General features: G+C 34.0%; 1 protein-coding gene across 2 annotated transcripts in view; it reads right to left on the reverse strand.

Annotated features, from left to right (window-relative positions):
* Nucleotides 1–673: 673 nt before the first annotated feature.
* The window catches only part of LNPK (lunapark, ER junction formation factor), an 85,142-nt gene continuing 70,085 nt past the window's right edge, over nucleotides 674–15,730 (reverse strand). Inside the window, exons 10-14 of one of the 2 annotated variants that reach the window (XM_059055316.2) lie at nucleotides 13,586–13,691; nucleotides 12,241–12,311; nucleotides 10,959–11,129; nucleotides 9,092–9,174; nucleotides 685–3,068 (exon numbers count right to left, since the gene is read on the reverse strand). In XM_059055316.2, the coding sequence (XP_058911299.1) occupies nucleotides 3,060–3,068; nucleotides 9,092–9,174; nucleotides 10,959–11,129; nucleotides 12,241–12,311; nucleotides 13,586–13,691 (440 nt within the window). In that variant the 3' untranslated portion in view covers nucleotides 685–3,059. Of the gene's footprint in view, nucleotides 3,069–9,091; nucleotides 9,175–10,958; nucleotides 11,130–12,240; nucleotides 12,312–13,585; nucleotides 13,692–15,730 lie in introns of both variants that reach the window. The other variant, XM_059055315.2, reaches the window with a different exon arrangement.

A 15,730-nucleotide genomic window follows, 5' to 3' on the forward strand; every position in this document is an offset into this window, starting at 1 on the left:
CAAGCCTGTAAAGGACACTGAGAGAAAAGGGCCAGAGGAATAAGAACAATAGTGTGAGAAATCAAAAGCCAAAAGAAAAAAAGTGTTTCAAACTAAAGGAAGTACTCAACAGCGCCAATACTGCCAAGCAGTGGAATAAGTTAAGGACTGAGAGCCTCCACTGGATTTAGCAACAAAGTTATTCATTCACATAATAAATGTGTCAAACATTGTGCTAGGCCCTGGGGAAACAGGTAAATAAGACAAGAGCCTTGCACACACAGACTCTAAGTCTTGAACAGATACAGTAAACTAGTAAACAGATAAAATACTTACACATTATGATAATAAAGTAACATGACAGAGTAAAAGGCAGAGGCCAGCTTTAGATGCGGAGCTTGGGAGGGCACCTCTCTGAAGAAAGAACATTTAAGCTGAGACCTAAGAAGGGAAAGGGTTTAGCTTGGTCAGAGAACTGAAAGAGGCCCTGAGACTACAGCATAATGATGGAAGAGCCAAGGAGAGAGAAGCCAGGTCATGACTAGATTATGCTGAAGGTATAGTGAGAAAAATTTAGATGATGACCTGTTGAGCATTAGTAAGTAGGGAAGTTAAGATCACTCTAACTAACAGCACTTATTAGTTTGCTTTTCCTCATTTATACTAGTCTTAATAATCAGAAATAGGACATTTTACCACTCTTTCAACCATTAGCTGTTTATTACAATGTCAGAATAAACTTTTCTATTTTAAAGGGTACTATATGATTACAGTATGTTACCTGTTGCATTAATTTACCTTTTAACCTTCTTCCATAGATACTTCTCATAATATCTGCTTAATTCTATCATTAAATTATATTTATCTGAGGTACTCCTCATTTTCCAGTAATGTACATCAGAATTTGAATGTTTTATAACAAGACGACTCAGCAAGGTGTTACTAAAGTGTAATGGGCCAATAACGCACAAAAAATCTGATGGGCTTCATCAAAAAAAAAAAAAGAGAGAGAGAGTGTCTATATTCTGTAGTATTATATTCCACAGTTTCAGGTTCCTATTTCCTTAACCTATGCATTTATATTCATGTATATGATAAAGAAAAGCTGATGCAGAAAACTTTGGCTTGATTTTGAACAGCTGAATTATATGTGCATATAATTTATAGGAAGAATTTATAGCCCTTCCATATTTCACAAGGCTATCAATAGTATAAAACGCTACCATTTACTTAATATCTATTAATTATCAGACAGTGAGCTAGGCACACTACACAAATTATTTTTAATTGTCCCCATACCTGAAAAAGTAGGTATTATTCTTCCCATTTTACAGATGAAAAAACAGTCTCAGAGAGATCAGCTGACTTGCCCAAGACTGAAGAGCTGGAATTTAAGCCCAGTCCTGTAATCTTGAAAACTCTGGTCACTATACCATGATGCCTCAGACTATTAACAGATTTAGGTTCCTTAAAAATACCTATCAGATATAAGATATTAAATCATAAAGATGAATTTTAAAATGATAACAAATGGTATTTTATTAAATTTTTAATAAACTGTGTACAACTTAGAAATATTTGCCATATACACCATTCCTATATATTCCTCCCTTTGGCATGACTTGATTTCAATTTTTTTTAATAATAGAGAAGAGAGATAAAAGGAAGAGAGAAAAGATAACAACACTGTACTTAAAGTACAAGAATTACTATTCTGGGTCAAAAAAATTTCCCAGTTAATCCTTAATACACATATTAAATCCAATGAACTACTAGTAATTAACTGTCTATTCTCACAAAACTATGTCTCTCAAAATTAAAAACAATGAATAGCCTAGGGAGTTCATGAATCAGAAAAATCTAACCTCTGATTAGAACCTCTAAATGTCACTATTTCTCTAAATTCGAAAGGCAACAATTCTGAATAAAAAGAGCATAATTTGCTCTTAGCAGAATCTATTGATTTGTTGAATTGTGAGCTTTTCCTCCTAAGACTTTTCAGGTAGCCATGTCAGCCACCAAGATACTGTCTGAAGAAGTCTAGGTATTTAACAAAAAGAAACTGCTGCCAGATCATCTTTATTTTCCTTAACAAAATACACAATAGAGCACAAAATTCACTTACAATATCATTATTTTACAAATATAAATAATGCTCAAAATTCAACTACAGTCAAGTGCAGAGATAGTTCCTATATGTTAATATGTAAACATAAGCTAATTATATATATCAGGTACCTCTGGCCCAGGTGCAAAAAAAGAGACATCAAAAGTAACACTGCACTTGACTGTTCGACTGCATTCTTACTGAGAATTCATACCAATGCCTATATTGTTACTGTAATAACTTTCATACCTCTTAATATAAATGCCTAAATAGACATTTTACCCCCTGGAAAATATCTCAAGAGTTAAAATTCTATCCATTTTAATGATGTAGAATTAAAAATCTTAATTGAGTTTCATTCCTTAAAACAAATGCCATTAGAACTTATTCCTAACCAAAGTTCTTCCTATGTCAAAATGGATAGTATTTACAGGTCACAGATAAAAAACAAAACTGCTATCATATTTGTTTACATTTAGAATGGAAAAAAATACCTAAAAGCTGTCTAAACAGTGTGGTTTTTATACATTAAAAAGGATTTTACTTTACTGATATTACTTGCTTTTAATTTTAATAGCCAGTAGACATAACTTTGACATATTGAAATAGCTAGGCAATCTGAAATTCAGATGACATCAAGCATGTCTTTAGAGGGGAAAAAAAAAAAAGAAAGTACCACCTAAGAAAGCAATAACTGACATCAACAAGACTACAAATATCCAGTTGAAGGCACGTGGAAGCATTTACTACATTGTCGAAGATTCTCCACTTAGTTCAGGATTAGGAATAGCATCAGCTGTGGGAACTGTTGATTTGGCTGTATTCACTGAGGTTTGCTCATTCTCAGTCTCTTCTTGCTTCTCCTCTGGTTTCTCTGTGCCAGATGCTTGTTCAATCACTGGGTCTGTCTGCTCTGTATCCTGTATTTTGTCATCTGTCTGCTCTGTACTGTTATCTAGAACATCTTGTTCTTCTAAAGATTCTGAAAAGATAAAGAGTCAAGACTTTAGGTATACCCAAATGTTAAAACTACTAAATAAGATAAGCACATGCAAACATGGACTAAGAAACAGTAGAATGGTCTAACATTAACCTTAAAATCTTAAAAAATATGTACTTAACTCCCTACAGCATACCATACATGAATTGGTATGAATGAAGGAAAAAAAAAATTGGGGGAAAACAAACCCATAAACATACTTTTACCTAAAGACCCATAGTTCGTGAAATATATGAACTTTCATAACATTTAAGAACTTCAAGATGGATTTGAAAGTTGAATGTCCAAATATATCAAAGTCCCAACAGAATTATGTGCTATAAGACAAAAGCCCAGCAAAAAAAGCAAACGTATTAACTCCCAGATTATGTTTCCTGAAGGAATTGGTCTCCCTTGCTTCCAGGCAACACTGTGACCAATATGTAAATGTGTACCTTTGTGTGTGTGTGATTTCCCACACTGATTTACATCTCTATTATCCATGACTGGGGAGGTCTGGATCCACCTTTTCCAAAGGCATGACAAATCTTCCCTCATCCCTCTGCAAGACAAGTCCTCAGGATTTAAACCTCTGGGTCAGAATATGCTACATATTCTACATATACCTTGAATGCAAGGGAGAGAAAGGGAAGGGTCTTTTGCCTCTGTCTCCATAGCGGAGGCCAAGTAAGGGTCTTGGTTCCTACCTGAAAACTTATTCCCTTCAAACTCTCTTTTGAGTTTCATTAAATTCAAATCTCTTAATAATAATTTAATAATAACAATAATAACTTTAATTCTTTAAAGTTTATAGAAAGAGATAGGAAAGGGAATGACAGGAGCAGAAAGCTTGAGCCACCCAATTTCCAAATCAAAGATAAAAACCTAACTTTGAGGTGTTTCTTTGTTTTGTTTTTGTAATAAACAGCAACTAATATTATTGTTAGGAGAAATATGGTTAAACTACATCGGCTAAGCAAATAAGCCGATTTTCATACCATCACAGAAGATCCCTTGCAATAAACTACAAATGTTACTGATTCAAAAAATCTGGAGGGGGCTTCCCTGGTGGTGCAGTGGTTGAGAGTCCGCCTGCCGATACAGGGGACATGGGTTTGTGCCCCAGTTCGGGAATGCAGCGGATCGGCTGGGCCCGTGAGCCATGGCCGCTGAGCCTGAGCGTCCAGAGCCTGTGCTCCACAACGGGAGAGGCCACAACAGTGAGAGGCCTGTGTACCGCAAAAAAAAAAAAAAAAAAAAAAAAAAAAAATCTGGAGGAAAGGTCAGTCTACACTAGTAAAAAGTTCTAGTTTTGTTCCTTATATAGTACAGGCCAGAATTTTGCTAAATAAAATTAATAGTTTTACAAAGAAATTATGTTCTATATGCACACATATTGACATGGAGGTCTTACAAATTCATGGTTTTATCATATCAGTTTTAATAAATACAAATTATCAATATATCACACACTCTATGCCAAGAGTTGAAAAATATTTTTTAAATTATATTTAAAACAGATATCTTAGAGCCTGGTTTACAGAATTAATTACAATCTTTTTCTCTCTTTTTATATATAGAACAAAAGGCCAAAATTGCATAGTTAGGGACATCCAAGTTAATGAGATTTTACTGTATGAAAATTTCACATGCTCACAAAAAGTAGTGAGGAATGTTCACATCACAAAAATGCTATTTTTATCTTAAAAGGAACTTAAAATGGCACTGCTGCACCACTTGGAATCTTACAAAAATCCAAAGCAGAAAAGCAGTAGGTCATTTGAGTTGTGTTACTTGAATGTTCCAGCGCTCAAAGAAAAAGCAGAAAGTGAAATGAAACTCTATGGACATGTACAGATCATTTCTGCTCTAAGGGCAAGCAAGCTCTTCAGTGGAAAATTTCAGGAGTCACTAACCATTTGTAATTCTACCTTCACATATTCATCCAGAGTAGAATTTTAAGAGTCATGGTTTTCCACAACTCTCTGGCCATAGAGCAATACTTACTTGCCAAGAACTTTACAAGTGGTTATAATTTAGTAAGCCCTCCAATAAAGTCACATGAAATGAAAAAACAAAAAGCTCAAAATTCAGGACTCAACTCATCAATAAACGTGCTTAAGTGAACATAGGCCCACATAGTTTGTCATACTCTATTTGACAGATTGCCTCAGTACTAAACTTAAAACAGCAGAGGTATCAAAGTTCATGATTTATCATATTAAAGCTCTGTGATGTAACTATTTTCAGAAACGGATACATCCCCAGTCAAATCCGATTTAATTTTAAAATTCTGGGATCTTAAAAGTAGTTAATACAAAGAGGAGAACTATAATACTTAATTTTTTAATGTCTATAGAGGTGAATTCTAAGAAATACCATGTGCTGGCATAATTAGAAAATAGCATTATATATAAAACTTGCTTGTCAATACTGCACTGTATTTCAGAAAATATACAGAAGACTAAAAACTGGTGAAATGATGAGTGGGGCTGGAGAATAATCAAAAAGCCTAGTAATGACTACTTTTCTTCCCCCAGGTCAATTTTTAGAAAAGTAATTTTAATACCAGTTAACACTACAAAAATTTGGTATGTGTCATAATATCTATAATGCAGATATCAGCTAGTCTAAACGACATAGATATTCAGTGTCTGGATGCCAATGCCATTTTGTGAGAGGTCATCCCAATAAGTTTGAAGTAAACTAGGTGTGCAAGATTAACAGAGAATTAATTACATGTCAGTTTAATAACTAAACCACAGAGCTTTATAACAAGTTTATTAAACATATTCCAAAAGTACTTACTTTATTTCTGTGGGGGTGTATCATTTGCCTATTCTAATAAAAACAGTGAATTTTTTCTGTGAAGTTTAAAATAGCTTGGTGGTATAAAATACATTACAGTAGATGTCAATATTTGAGCATAAAATACCAAAAGAGAAACCAGCTTTCATGTTCACACTAATAAAACAGGCCTACTCTCCCTGTGCAGCACCAGTTTAAGACTAAAATTGATGCAAGTTACATGAATGACCTAATTCAATCTGTAAGAAAATTTTAAAAATCACCTTTGACATCTGTAATGCCAAGAAAACAACAGATCACAATGTGATAAAACAAAAATTACCCAAGGGATTTCCTCCTTACCTGACTCCTACCCCTGCCCAACTCTCACCCCAATATCCTTGAGAGAGAAGCTTTTTCCACAAAATTGTAACAACTGGCTTCCACTCGTCTGGGCAAAGCTTCTGTTCAGCTAGACAGAGCTCAAACTCGTAAAACTGAGTGTAACTGTACAGTGAATACCACTGCCTCACCTGTAAACCACACACATGCAAAAACATCTAAGAAGATCACCTTACCTTTAGGTTTTTATTCTAGCTCTTAAAAGAATAACTTTCTAAGAAAATTAAAGAATAGTCTAGCAAAACAATTGCATATATCTCCAAAAGAAACACATAGCTTCCACAGCAAAATACATGATTCTATTTAGATTATGCCTTCCAAAAACCCCTCATATTTTAGTGATTTAGATTCTTACTTCTTATTCCTTTTTACAGTAACTTAAAAATTTTTTTTTGCCTTGCTAACACATCAGTACCTACTATATGCATAGACTATAAAACTTACCCAAAGGAAATTTGTTAAATTAAAATGGACAATTTGTCTTTGAACTCACAGATTTTAAACAAACAGTTTTTGCAAGATTTTTCTGCCTTAAGAAAAATGGCCAACTTATATTTAAGGATCAAAGACATGAATTTCATCCCCAAACTCAACTCAATGGTTCAGCGAACAAAATTCAAATAAATGATAACCAACTATGAGAAAACAGCTTATCTTAAACACACAGAATGTTGTGTAATTATTTACCATTGGTGAACAAATCCATTAGATGAGACTTTAGAATGTCATTATTAATAATGTAAAACTATTAGGTGAAGGTGTTTTAGAAAAGGGAATCAAAAGGCTAAAAGATCTATATGTCTAAAACAAACGTGCAAAACCATACTACAGGCAAGTTTACATCTTGAGTAAGCTATACATAGCTAAATATAAATAAAGGTATAAGTTTTTTTAATCTGATACACAGAATTCAATAAATTTATATTATCAAATAGTTCAATTTCCTAGAGCATCATAATAAGCAATACTAAAAATAGAATTTTCCCCAGTTCAACATAACCTAATGGTAACAGTATATTGTTTAAAAGAAAGGAAGAGCAGAAATCAGATTATCAAGATAAATTTCACCTTATATAAATTTTAATCACTATTTTTGATAGTACTGATTAGATGCCATGAGTTTTATTATTAGCAAGTTATTTCCAGTTGAATAAAAGCTATATTCTACTAAAATAATTACATAAGTTCTAGCCAAATATAACTGAACAATGAAAACAATATTAACATTTTTCAAACATGCTAACTCCAAATCACTTTACTAAAATACTAACAGTGTAGATACCCTGTACTCTAATTATTACCATATCTAACAAAAGAATGCTATGTATCAGTTATTTTGGAAAATACATTTTTTTAAAAAAGCAAAACTGATAAACCCACTTTAACATGGCTTAGCAGAGACTCAAATATTACTGTACTATTCATTTCACAGTAAAAGAAGCCGAGGAACCAAAAACCAGTTCATTAGTTTGGCATACCATATCTAGTACGCTTTTAGATAAAATGACAATCCTAGTATCTTGCTTTCTCTAATAGTCTATTACCAAAGCATCTGTATACACAGTTCTAGAAAAAATACTAGGAATTCAAACGAGCAATTAATGGGAGGAATTTCTTCTAGGTCTCCTTCTTTGATGAAAACTTTCCAAGGTTTCATATGTTGTTCTAAAGAGTGGTCCAAAAATTTCAAAAGCCTTGTGCCTCATCCTAAACGTAAAATCTTCCAGTAGCAGGATCAAGACAAAACTTAATTTCAAAGTCTTGCATCATAAATTGGAAAAAAAAAAAAAAAAAAGGTTTCTTCTAGATTTATATAAATTGGTTGTGGAATATTTTTTTTTCAAATGTTTTTCCATTTAAAGATTCTTTTAATAATAGCTCTGGGGAGTAATCGAGGCTTGTACTAGATTAATTCTTTTTAAAATTTTTTTTTAAGATGTTGGGGGTAGGAGTTTATTAATTAATTTATTATTATTTATTTTTGCTGTGTTGGGTCTTCATTTCTGTGCGAGGGCTTTCTCTAGTTGTGGCAAGCGGGGGCCACTCTTCATCGTGGTGCGCGGGCCTCTCACTTATTGCGGCCTCTCTCATTGTGGAGCATAGGCTCCAGACGCGCAGGCTCAGTACTCGTGGCTCACAGGCCCAGCTGCTCCGCGACACGTGGGATCCTCCCAGACCAGGGATCGAACCCGTGTCCCCCTGCATTAGCAGGCAGACTCCCAACCACTGCGCCACCAGGGAAGCCCTGGAATATTTTTTGAAAAAAAATTCACATGGAAGAAAGTTACCTTTGGGTTCCATCTGTAAATTCAGTAATGCAATTTCAAGGAGCTATTTCAATACTTTAAAAAAATATTAATATTAAAACAGGAAAGTTTTTCTTTCAGACCTCAAGTTTCTACGTCAAAAGTGTAGAAATCAGCAATCTAAGCCCTTAATCACATTGGCTGTCAGCAGAGAGAGTAGCTGATTGAGATGATATATATGCTCCTTACTTCATAGTTCAATTTAATCATAAAGGTATGCTACCAGCGTTCGAATAAATGCAGCTTCATTCGTTCATCAGAAACACTTCCTGTTGCTTACTAATAGAATCCAGCTTGGAATTGATAACTGTATATCAACAGTGTTGAGACAGGAGTCTTCAAAAAATTTTTCAGTCTTCTGGAAAGCCAAAGAAGTAAAATGGTGCTCATAATAGCCATTTTGATGAATCCAAACAGAAGAATGAAGAAGTTACTACTCTACAGACTATCTTAACCACATGGAATGGCTTCAGTTTCTAGCACTGTGGAACTATCAGACCCTGCCTCAATGTCTTCACCTATTAACGTTACCTTATTAGGGTTGACTTTGAGCCAGTTAGACTTCATTCTGGAGACTTCTGACAGAAAATGAGACATCTGGGGTATTGCTCCTCCTAGATTAGATGAGAAGGAAAGGTATAGCTGGGTGTTGTTTTGCTAACTGTGCATCTTGACCTTAGCAGAAGATATAAAGTGTGGGACTCATTATCAAGATATCTATTTTGTTGGCTGTTTTTTCTTTTCTTTTGTCCCAACTATTGGCTTTCAAATATTCACTTTAGCTTTCATAAGCAAGGTTACTCATGGAAAGTACTCCAATTTTTCCTCTAGGCATCTTCAGTATGGAATTCTTTAATTTTCAGTTCCAAGAGGCTTGCAATGGCAAAGCAGATGATTTGCATGTGACAGCATGCAGCTCAGAGCATGACTTAAGCAAAAGAAAAAATCTGATATTGTGTTTGGAGTCGATGTTGCAGACTTGGAGAAGACGAATGCACTGATTCAGTGTTGGAAGTACACAGGCCTCTTGTCATGGCTATCTGTATTCAAATTCATTTTGATATTTGTTAGTAAGCCAAAAGCCAAGCCCAAGTCAACACACATATTTTAGGTTCATTCTTTGAAGTTTAAAAAAAAAAAAAGATACTCAAAGTTTCATACTAAACTTTAGATATGTGAAAATTCACTGCCTCATATATTATTCTCAGTTTAAGCACTTTTTCTACTACTCAGTGATTTTATAAAGAAATCAAATACAGGTAACTGATAATTTCAAGAAGTTAAAAAGATGCATACTAACTACTACTTAAACTATGTGAACTAAACTTCCCATATGGATTTTTTTTTCTGTACCAGGTAAAGCACCAAAATATCAGGGCCTTTGTCATAATTTTAGCAATCTTCATAATTCAGAGCTGCTTAACAAGCAGCTCCTCACCCAATATTAATAACAAGAAATAGCTGGCAATTAATAGTCAGATCTTCCATCTCATCTTTTCCATTTTTTCATGAAACTTCCTCAAGAATTCCTAAAACAGAATTAAAAGATAAGTTCTAAAACTCAATGAATCCTGATAACTTCTGTTTCTCTAAAATAAGGTTGTTTTACAACAAAGGCATTCATCAGCAACGTTAAATCTTGTGGACTCAATAAATTGTCTGTTTCAAAGGAACACCAGTCCTAACAACATAGTCTTCCAAAGAATGTAAGGCTGACTTTCCAACTCCAAAGTTTCCGGCTTTCGAGTAACTTCTATTCATTGAAATGGTAGGCACAAACCTATTTTTATCAATGTTAATTACAAAGCTTATAAGAAATTTACCCTTATGAGTAGTAGTTTCATAATTCTCATAATCTGCTTCATTTAAATAAATTAAAAAATAATTCCATGAAAACATTACTAGTTAAATCTCCCGGGCTTCCCTGGTGGTGCAGTGGTTGAGAATCCGCCTGCTGATGCAGGGGACACGGGTTCATGCCCCGGTCTGGGAAGATCCCACGTGCCGTGGAGTGGCTGGGCCCGTGAGCCATGGCCGCTGAGCCTGCGCGTCCAGAGCCTGTGCTCCGCAACGGGAGAGGCCACAACAGTGAGAGGCCCGTATACCGCAAAAAAATAAAAAATTTAAAATATTTAAAAAATAAAAATAAATAAAATAAAATAAAAAATCTCCCAACAGTTATTAAAAGAGGTAACTCCAGAAATAATATTTACCTAGCTATTTCTAGATGCTGCTTAACACAATATAACCTGTATTTTAAAACTGAAACACATCATACCAGTTGCACAGGAGGCCACAGTATCAGAACGACAGCTGATATACACATGCTGCAAAATCTGATCCATTCTTATCTAAAACATTATTAAGAGACAAAACTTTTTAATTAACATATTCATACCTTCAATGATCTGGTTCTCTGATGAAATCACACTTCCTGAGGGCAAGGAACCAACTGTACTTGAGCCTTCCAAAGTCTGCCCCTTCTCAAAACTAAACTCTGGAAGTCTTGGAGCCTGGGGTCTGGTTTTTCTTGCAGGATTCAAGAAAAAACAGTAGGCACAACGAAAAGCTGCAGAGAATTTAAAAAAAACAAAACAAAAATCATAAAACCAAAGAAATTTTAAGGACTAATCAAGTAACTCTCAAGATTACTTTTACAAACAGTCAAAGAACCCTTCAAAAGTTACTTAGCCCTTGTGAAATTACTCGTGGTTGTAATAATATTGTGGCAGGTGTTCTAACCAAAGTTTATTTGAAAGCATACTTTCTAATTATTATTAAAATTACAATATCAATTTAAAGCAGAAAAGATAATAAGTTACATAGCAGGTTAACTAACAGCAAAACAATATTAATAATGATCTAAATGTGTTACAGAAATTACTTTTTTTTTTTTTTTTTTTTGCTGTATGCGGGCCTCTCACTGTTGTGGAGCACAGGCTCCGGACACGCAGGCTCAGCGGCCATGGCTCACGGACCCAGCCACTCCACGGCATGTGGGATCTTCCCGGACCAGGGCACAAACCCATATCCCCTGCATTGGCAGGCGGACTCTCAACCACTGCGCCACCAGGGAAGCCCAGAAATTACATTTCTAGTCACTGGAATCATTAGGTATCTTAAAATCCAGAACTTTGCTCACTTGACCCAAAAAATGTAGTATGTCATATTTGAGAAGCATAATTAATTTAGTTCAATATTTTTAAGTACTAGTAGCTGCACTTAAAAATATTCTGAGGAGCTTTAAAAAATGCTGATTCCTGGACCCCAGATCAATTAAAAGCAGATTATTTGTAGGTGGGACCTGGGCATCACAATTTTTAAAAGCTCTTCATGTGATTCTGATGCACAGTGAAGTTTAAGAACTGGCCTAGGGACTTCCCTGGCAGTCCAGTGGTTAAGACTCTGTGCTTCCAGTGCAGGGGAAGTGGGTTCGATCCCTGGTTGGGGAACTAAGATCTCACATGCCATACCACATGGCAAAAAAAAAAAAAACAAAAAAAAACTGTATACTGTATGAAGAAAAAACCCTGAGTTGTCTTTCCTGCTTTGCTCTGTGTTCTACAATATGCCTGAACAACATATAAAAAGTAGTACCTAAAATAAAATGGCATTACATGGGAATTGGCATAGAATGAAATATTTAAAACATTTAAATCTAACTGCCAAATAATTCTTACCAATGTATTCAAATTCTTCTTTCAAAGCCATGCCATTGTGAGAAAAACACTGCTGACATATAAGGGCATACCTACACCAAAAGGAAAAATGAATAGACCAGTTACAAATGCAGATAAAACCCATGGGAGAGGCTACTTTAGCCATCACAGCTAAAGTACACAGTACATAGCATTTAATATAGCTAAATGTGTCATAGTAGATTAGATATTACTTATAAAACAATAAACAATACTCTTTAAACATGCTAACAGTCAAAATTTCAACTATTTTAAACTATAATTTAAACATCAAATTAAAAATAAACTAAGAAACACTCAAATGAAAATATTCTTACTAAGTAAGCAGAAACATATTTGATAACAGAACACTTAAATTTTAATGTTTTCTAACATATTCCTGGGGATGACAGACCCCAAATCTGTGGTCAGATAAGACTGGAAAAGATGAAACCTCTTAGAGATTCACAGTGAGTATTATTAAAACCTCTGAGATGTCTTGTAGTAAACAAATGAATTTAATTTTGTTTAGTCCAGTCCAAAGGTTAATTTCTGTACATCATGATTCCTGTATCTATCCCAGTTACACTTAAACATCTTCTGCATTTTCTACTTATGTAATCTTTCTGTTCTCTGCATATGTACTTAACAAATACTTGGCCCTATCAAACAACATTCTATCTGTTTTGAATAACATATAATTTTTTACATTAACATTAAATTCTAGTCCCTTGATTAAAACGATAATATTAACCAATAACCTTGTCAAATATCTACTCTAAGAATATCCTAAGAATTACTTAAAAGTCTATACTATGACAATTGCTCTGCTCACATCATATCTATAATCCTAGAGTTATTATAAGGATCAATTAAGATAATAACTGGAAAAGCATTTTGGAACTGTAAGTGCCAAATACATGAAATTATCCTCACTGTTATTAAAATTATCACCATCAAGTCCAGTACTCACATTTATAAAACTCCATTTCTTACAACCTACCAACTTTTCACTATTTACATGCTCTTCAAGTTCAAAGGAGTCAATGAAATGATTCAATTTCTCTAAAAATTACCTTATAGTACGGTTATAACACAGCAGAGTTACAATATTTTTTCTGTTATACATAATACATTTTTAAATGTTTTATCTAGATACTTTAAGCTACTACTGAAAAATAATTGAATATGTACTCTTTTGCAGGGCTATAAAATACTCCATTACATTCTAAAATCAGGAAACAAGAACCACAAAGTTGTAGAACATCTAGTACATGTGCACACACACATACTCTAACCAATAAACTTTTCTTCATTTTCATTTATCTACCACCCTAGTAAATGTTACCTGTTCTGTGGACCATCACCAACTAAATATTCAACAATTCTATCCAGAGCACCTCGTTCTCGGGGCAGAATAGGTCTTGCTAAAGGTGGACCAGGAGGATGAAGACCTAGTAAATAAATAAATATATATATAACTTATATGTATAAAGTACATTTAAACTTTAATTCAGTTGCTATAAACGACCTATGCTTGTCAGAACTTTTAAATGATTTTAACAAAACAAAAATAATATTAACCTCTGTATTCAAATTTTCATTAAAAATATTGCACTACAAAAAATATATTTATACATGTGCTATATTAGAACCAGGAACATAATCTATTAAGGAATAAAGCTATGTTGAGTTCTGTACAAATTAATTTTTAAAATGCTCAGACTCTTAAAAGTTTATGTAATAATAAACTAGGGGACTTCTACTTTGTACCACAATAGGATAACCAGGGTCAGATTTAATCTTCCCACCTAAAACAACTAAAATACTGTGTAAAATATATGATGCAATGGTTTTAAAGACACTGGATATCAGGCAATGTAGGATAAAGATCCCTGAAAGACAAAAAGCAAATAAAATGAGCCCACTGCCAAGTGCCAACAGCCAACTGCCCCCAACCTGTTGCCTGGAGAGAGTTTCCAGGTAGCAACTCAGGCAGGGTAAATCCAGGTGAAGTTCATCAGTCTCCTTGAGTTGAGGAGATAAAGCTGGAACTCTGGGGAGGCCAAGACAGGTTGAGTTCACTGGAAAGAGTACCAGAGAGGAGAGAATGCACAGAGCAAGAACACCAAAATCTGCCCAGGATGCATATGAGGAAGACTACCTGAGGACAGAGAAATAACTGCCCCAAAATACTAAAGCTACCAGTGATCACATGGGATCAAAAATGTCACATGTTCCCACCAGTCAGGGTGGAAAACTTCATAACTCACAGGTCATCAGGTAAGTATTCAGAGGAGCTTTGTATAGGAATATGAAAACATCCTGTACCCAATTAAGATTAAATCTACAATGTCTGACATCAGATAAAAAATTATTAGACATGCAAATTAGCAGGAAAATACAACCCATATGAGAAAAATCAATCAAAAGTGACCCAGAAATGACAAATATGACAGCATTAATAAATAAATATACTAAAACACTTATTATGAATATATTCCATATGCTTGAGAATCCAGAGGAAAGATTTAATATGTTAAGTAGAGACATGAAAAAAATTTTAAAGATCCAAATTGAATCTCTACAGATGAAATCTATAATATCTTGATTAAAAAATCCACAGATGAAATGAACAGCAGTTTGTACATTACAAAAAAAATTAGTAAACTTGAAGACAGAGCAACAGAAACCATACAAAATGAAACACAAAGTCTAAAAAGATTTTTAAATGAACAAATCATCAGCAAGCTGTGGAACAACCTCAAGCACCTAGTATACATATAACTGAAGTTCAGAAGAGGAGAGAGAGGGAAAGAAAAATATATTTGAAGAAATAATGCACAAAAATTTTCCAAATTGGATGAAAACTGTAAACAAACACACAGACCCAAGAATATCAACAAAGCCTAAGCACAAGAAATATAAATAATACTGTGCCAAGGCACAGCATACTCAAATTGCTTAAAACCAGTGATAGAGGGAAAAATTTTAAAAGCAGTCAGAAAAAGATACATTATATACAGAGAAACAGAGATAAGAATGACAGATTTCTCATCAGAATATAAGCAAGCCAGAAGACAGTGAAACAGTATCTTTAAAGTTCTGAAAGAAAAACAATAAAATAGGAACTCTGTATTAATGAAAACATCTTTTAAAAATGAAGGCAAAATGAAGACTTTTTTTGGACATACAAAACTGAAAGAATTCATCACTAGTAGAACTGTACTACAAGAAATGTTAAAAGAAATCCTTCAGGCAGTAGAAAAATGACATGAGACAGAAAGCTGGATCTACACAAAAGAAAGAGGAGTACCTGAAATGGTTACCATGCGGGTAAATATATAAAATTTGTTATTTAAATCACTTTAAAAAATAATCAATGGCTTAAAGAAAAAGTAATACATGATTTCCCTTCCTGTCCAAAATTTCCCATGAAAGCTTTTGTAAGCCAAAATGGCATAAAGTGAAGAAGCAATTACCTTAGGATACA

The sequence above is a fragment of the Kogia breviceps genome, chromosome 2, assembly GCF_026419965.1.
Source record: "Kogia breviceps isolate mKogBre1 chromosome 2, mKogBre1 haplotype 1, whole genome shotgun sequence".
NCBI lineage: Eukaryota > Metazoa > Chordata > Mammalia > Artiodactyla > Physeteridae > Kogia > Kogia breviceps.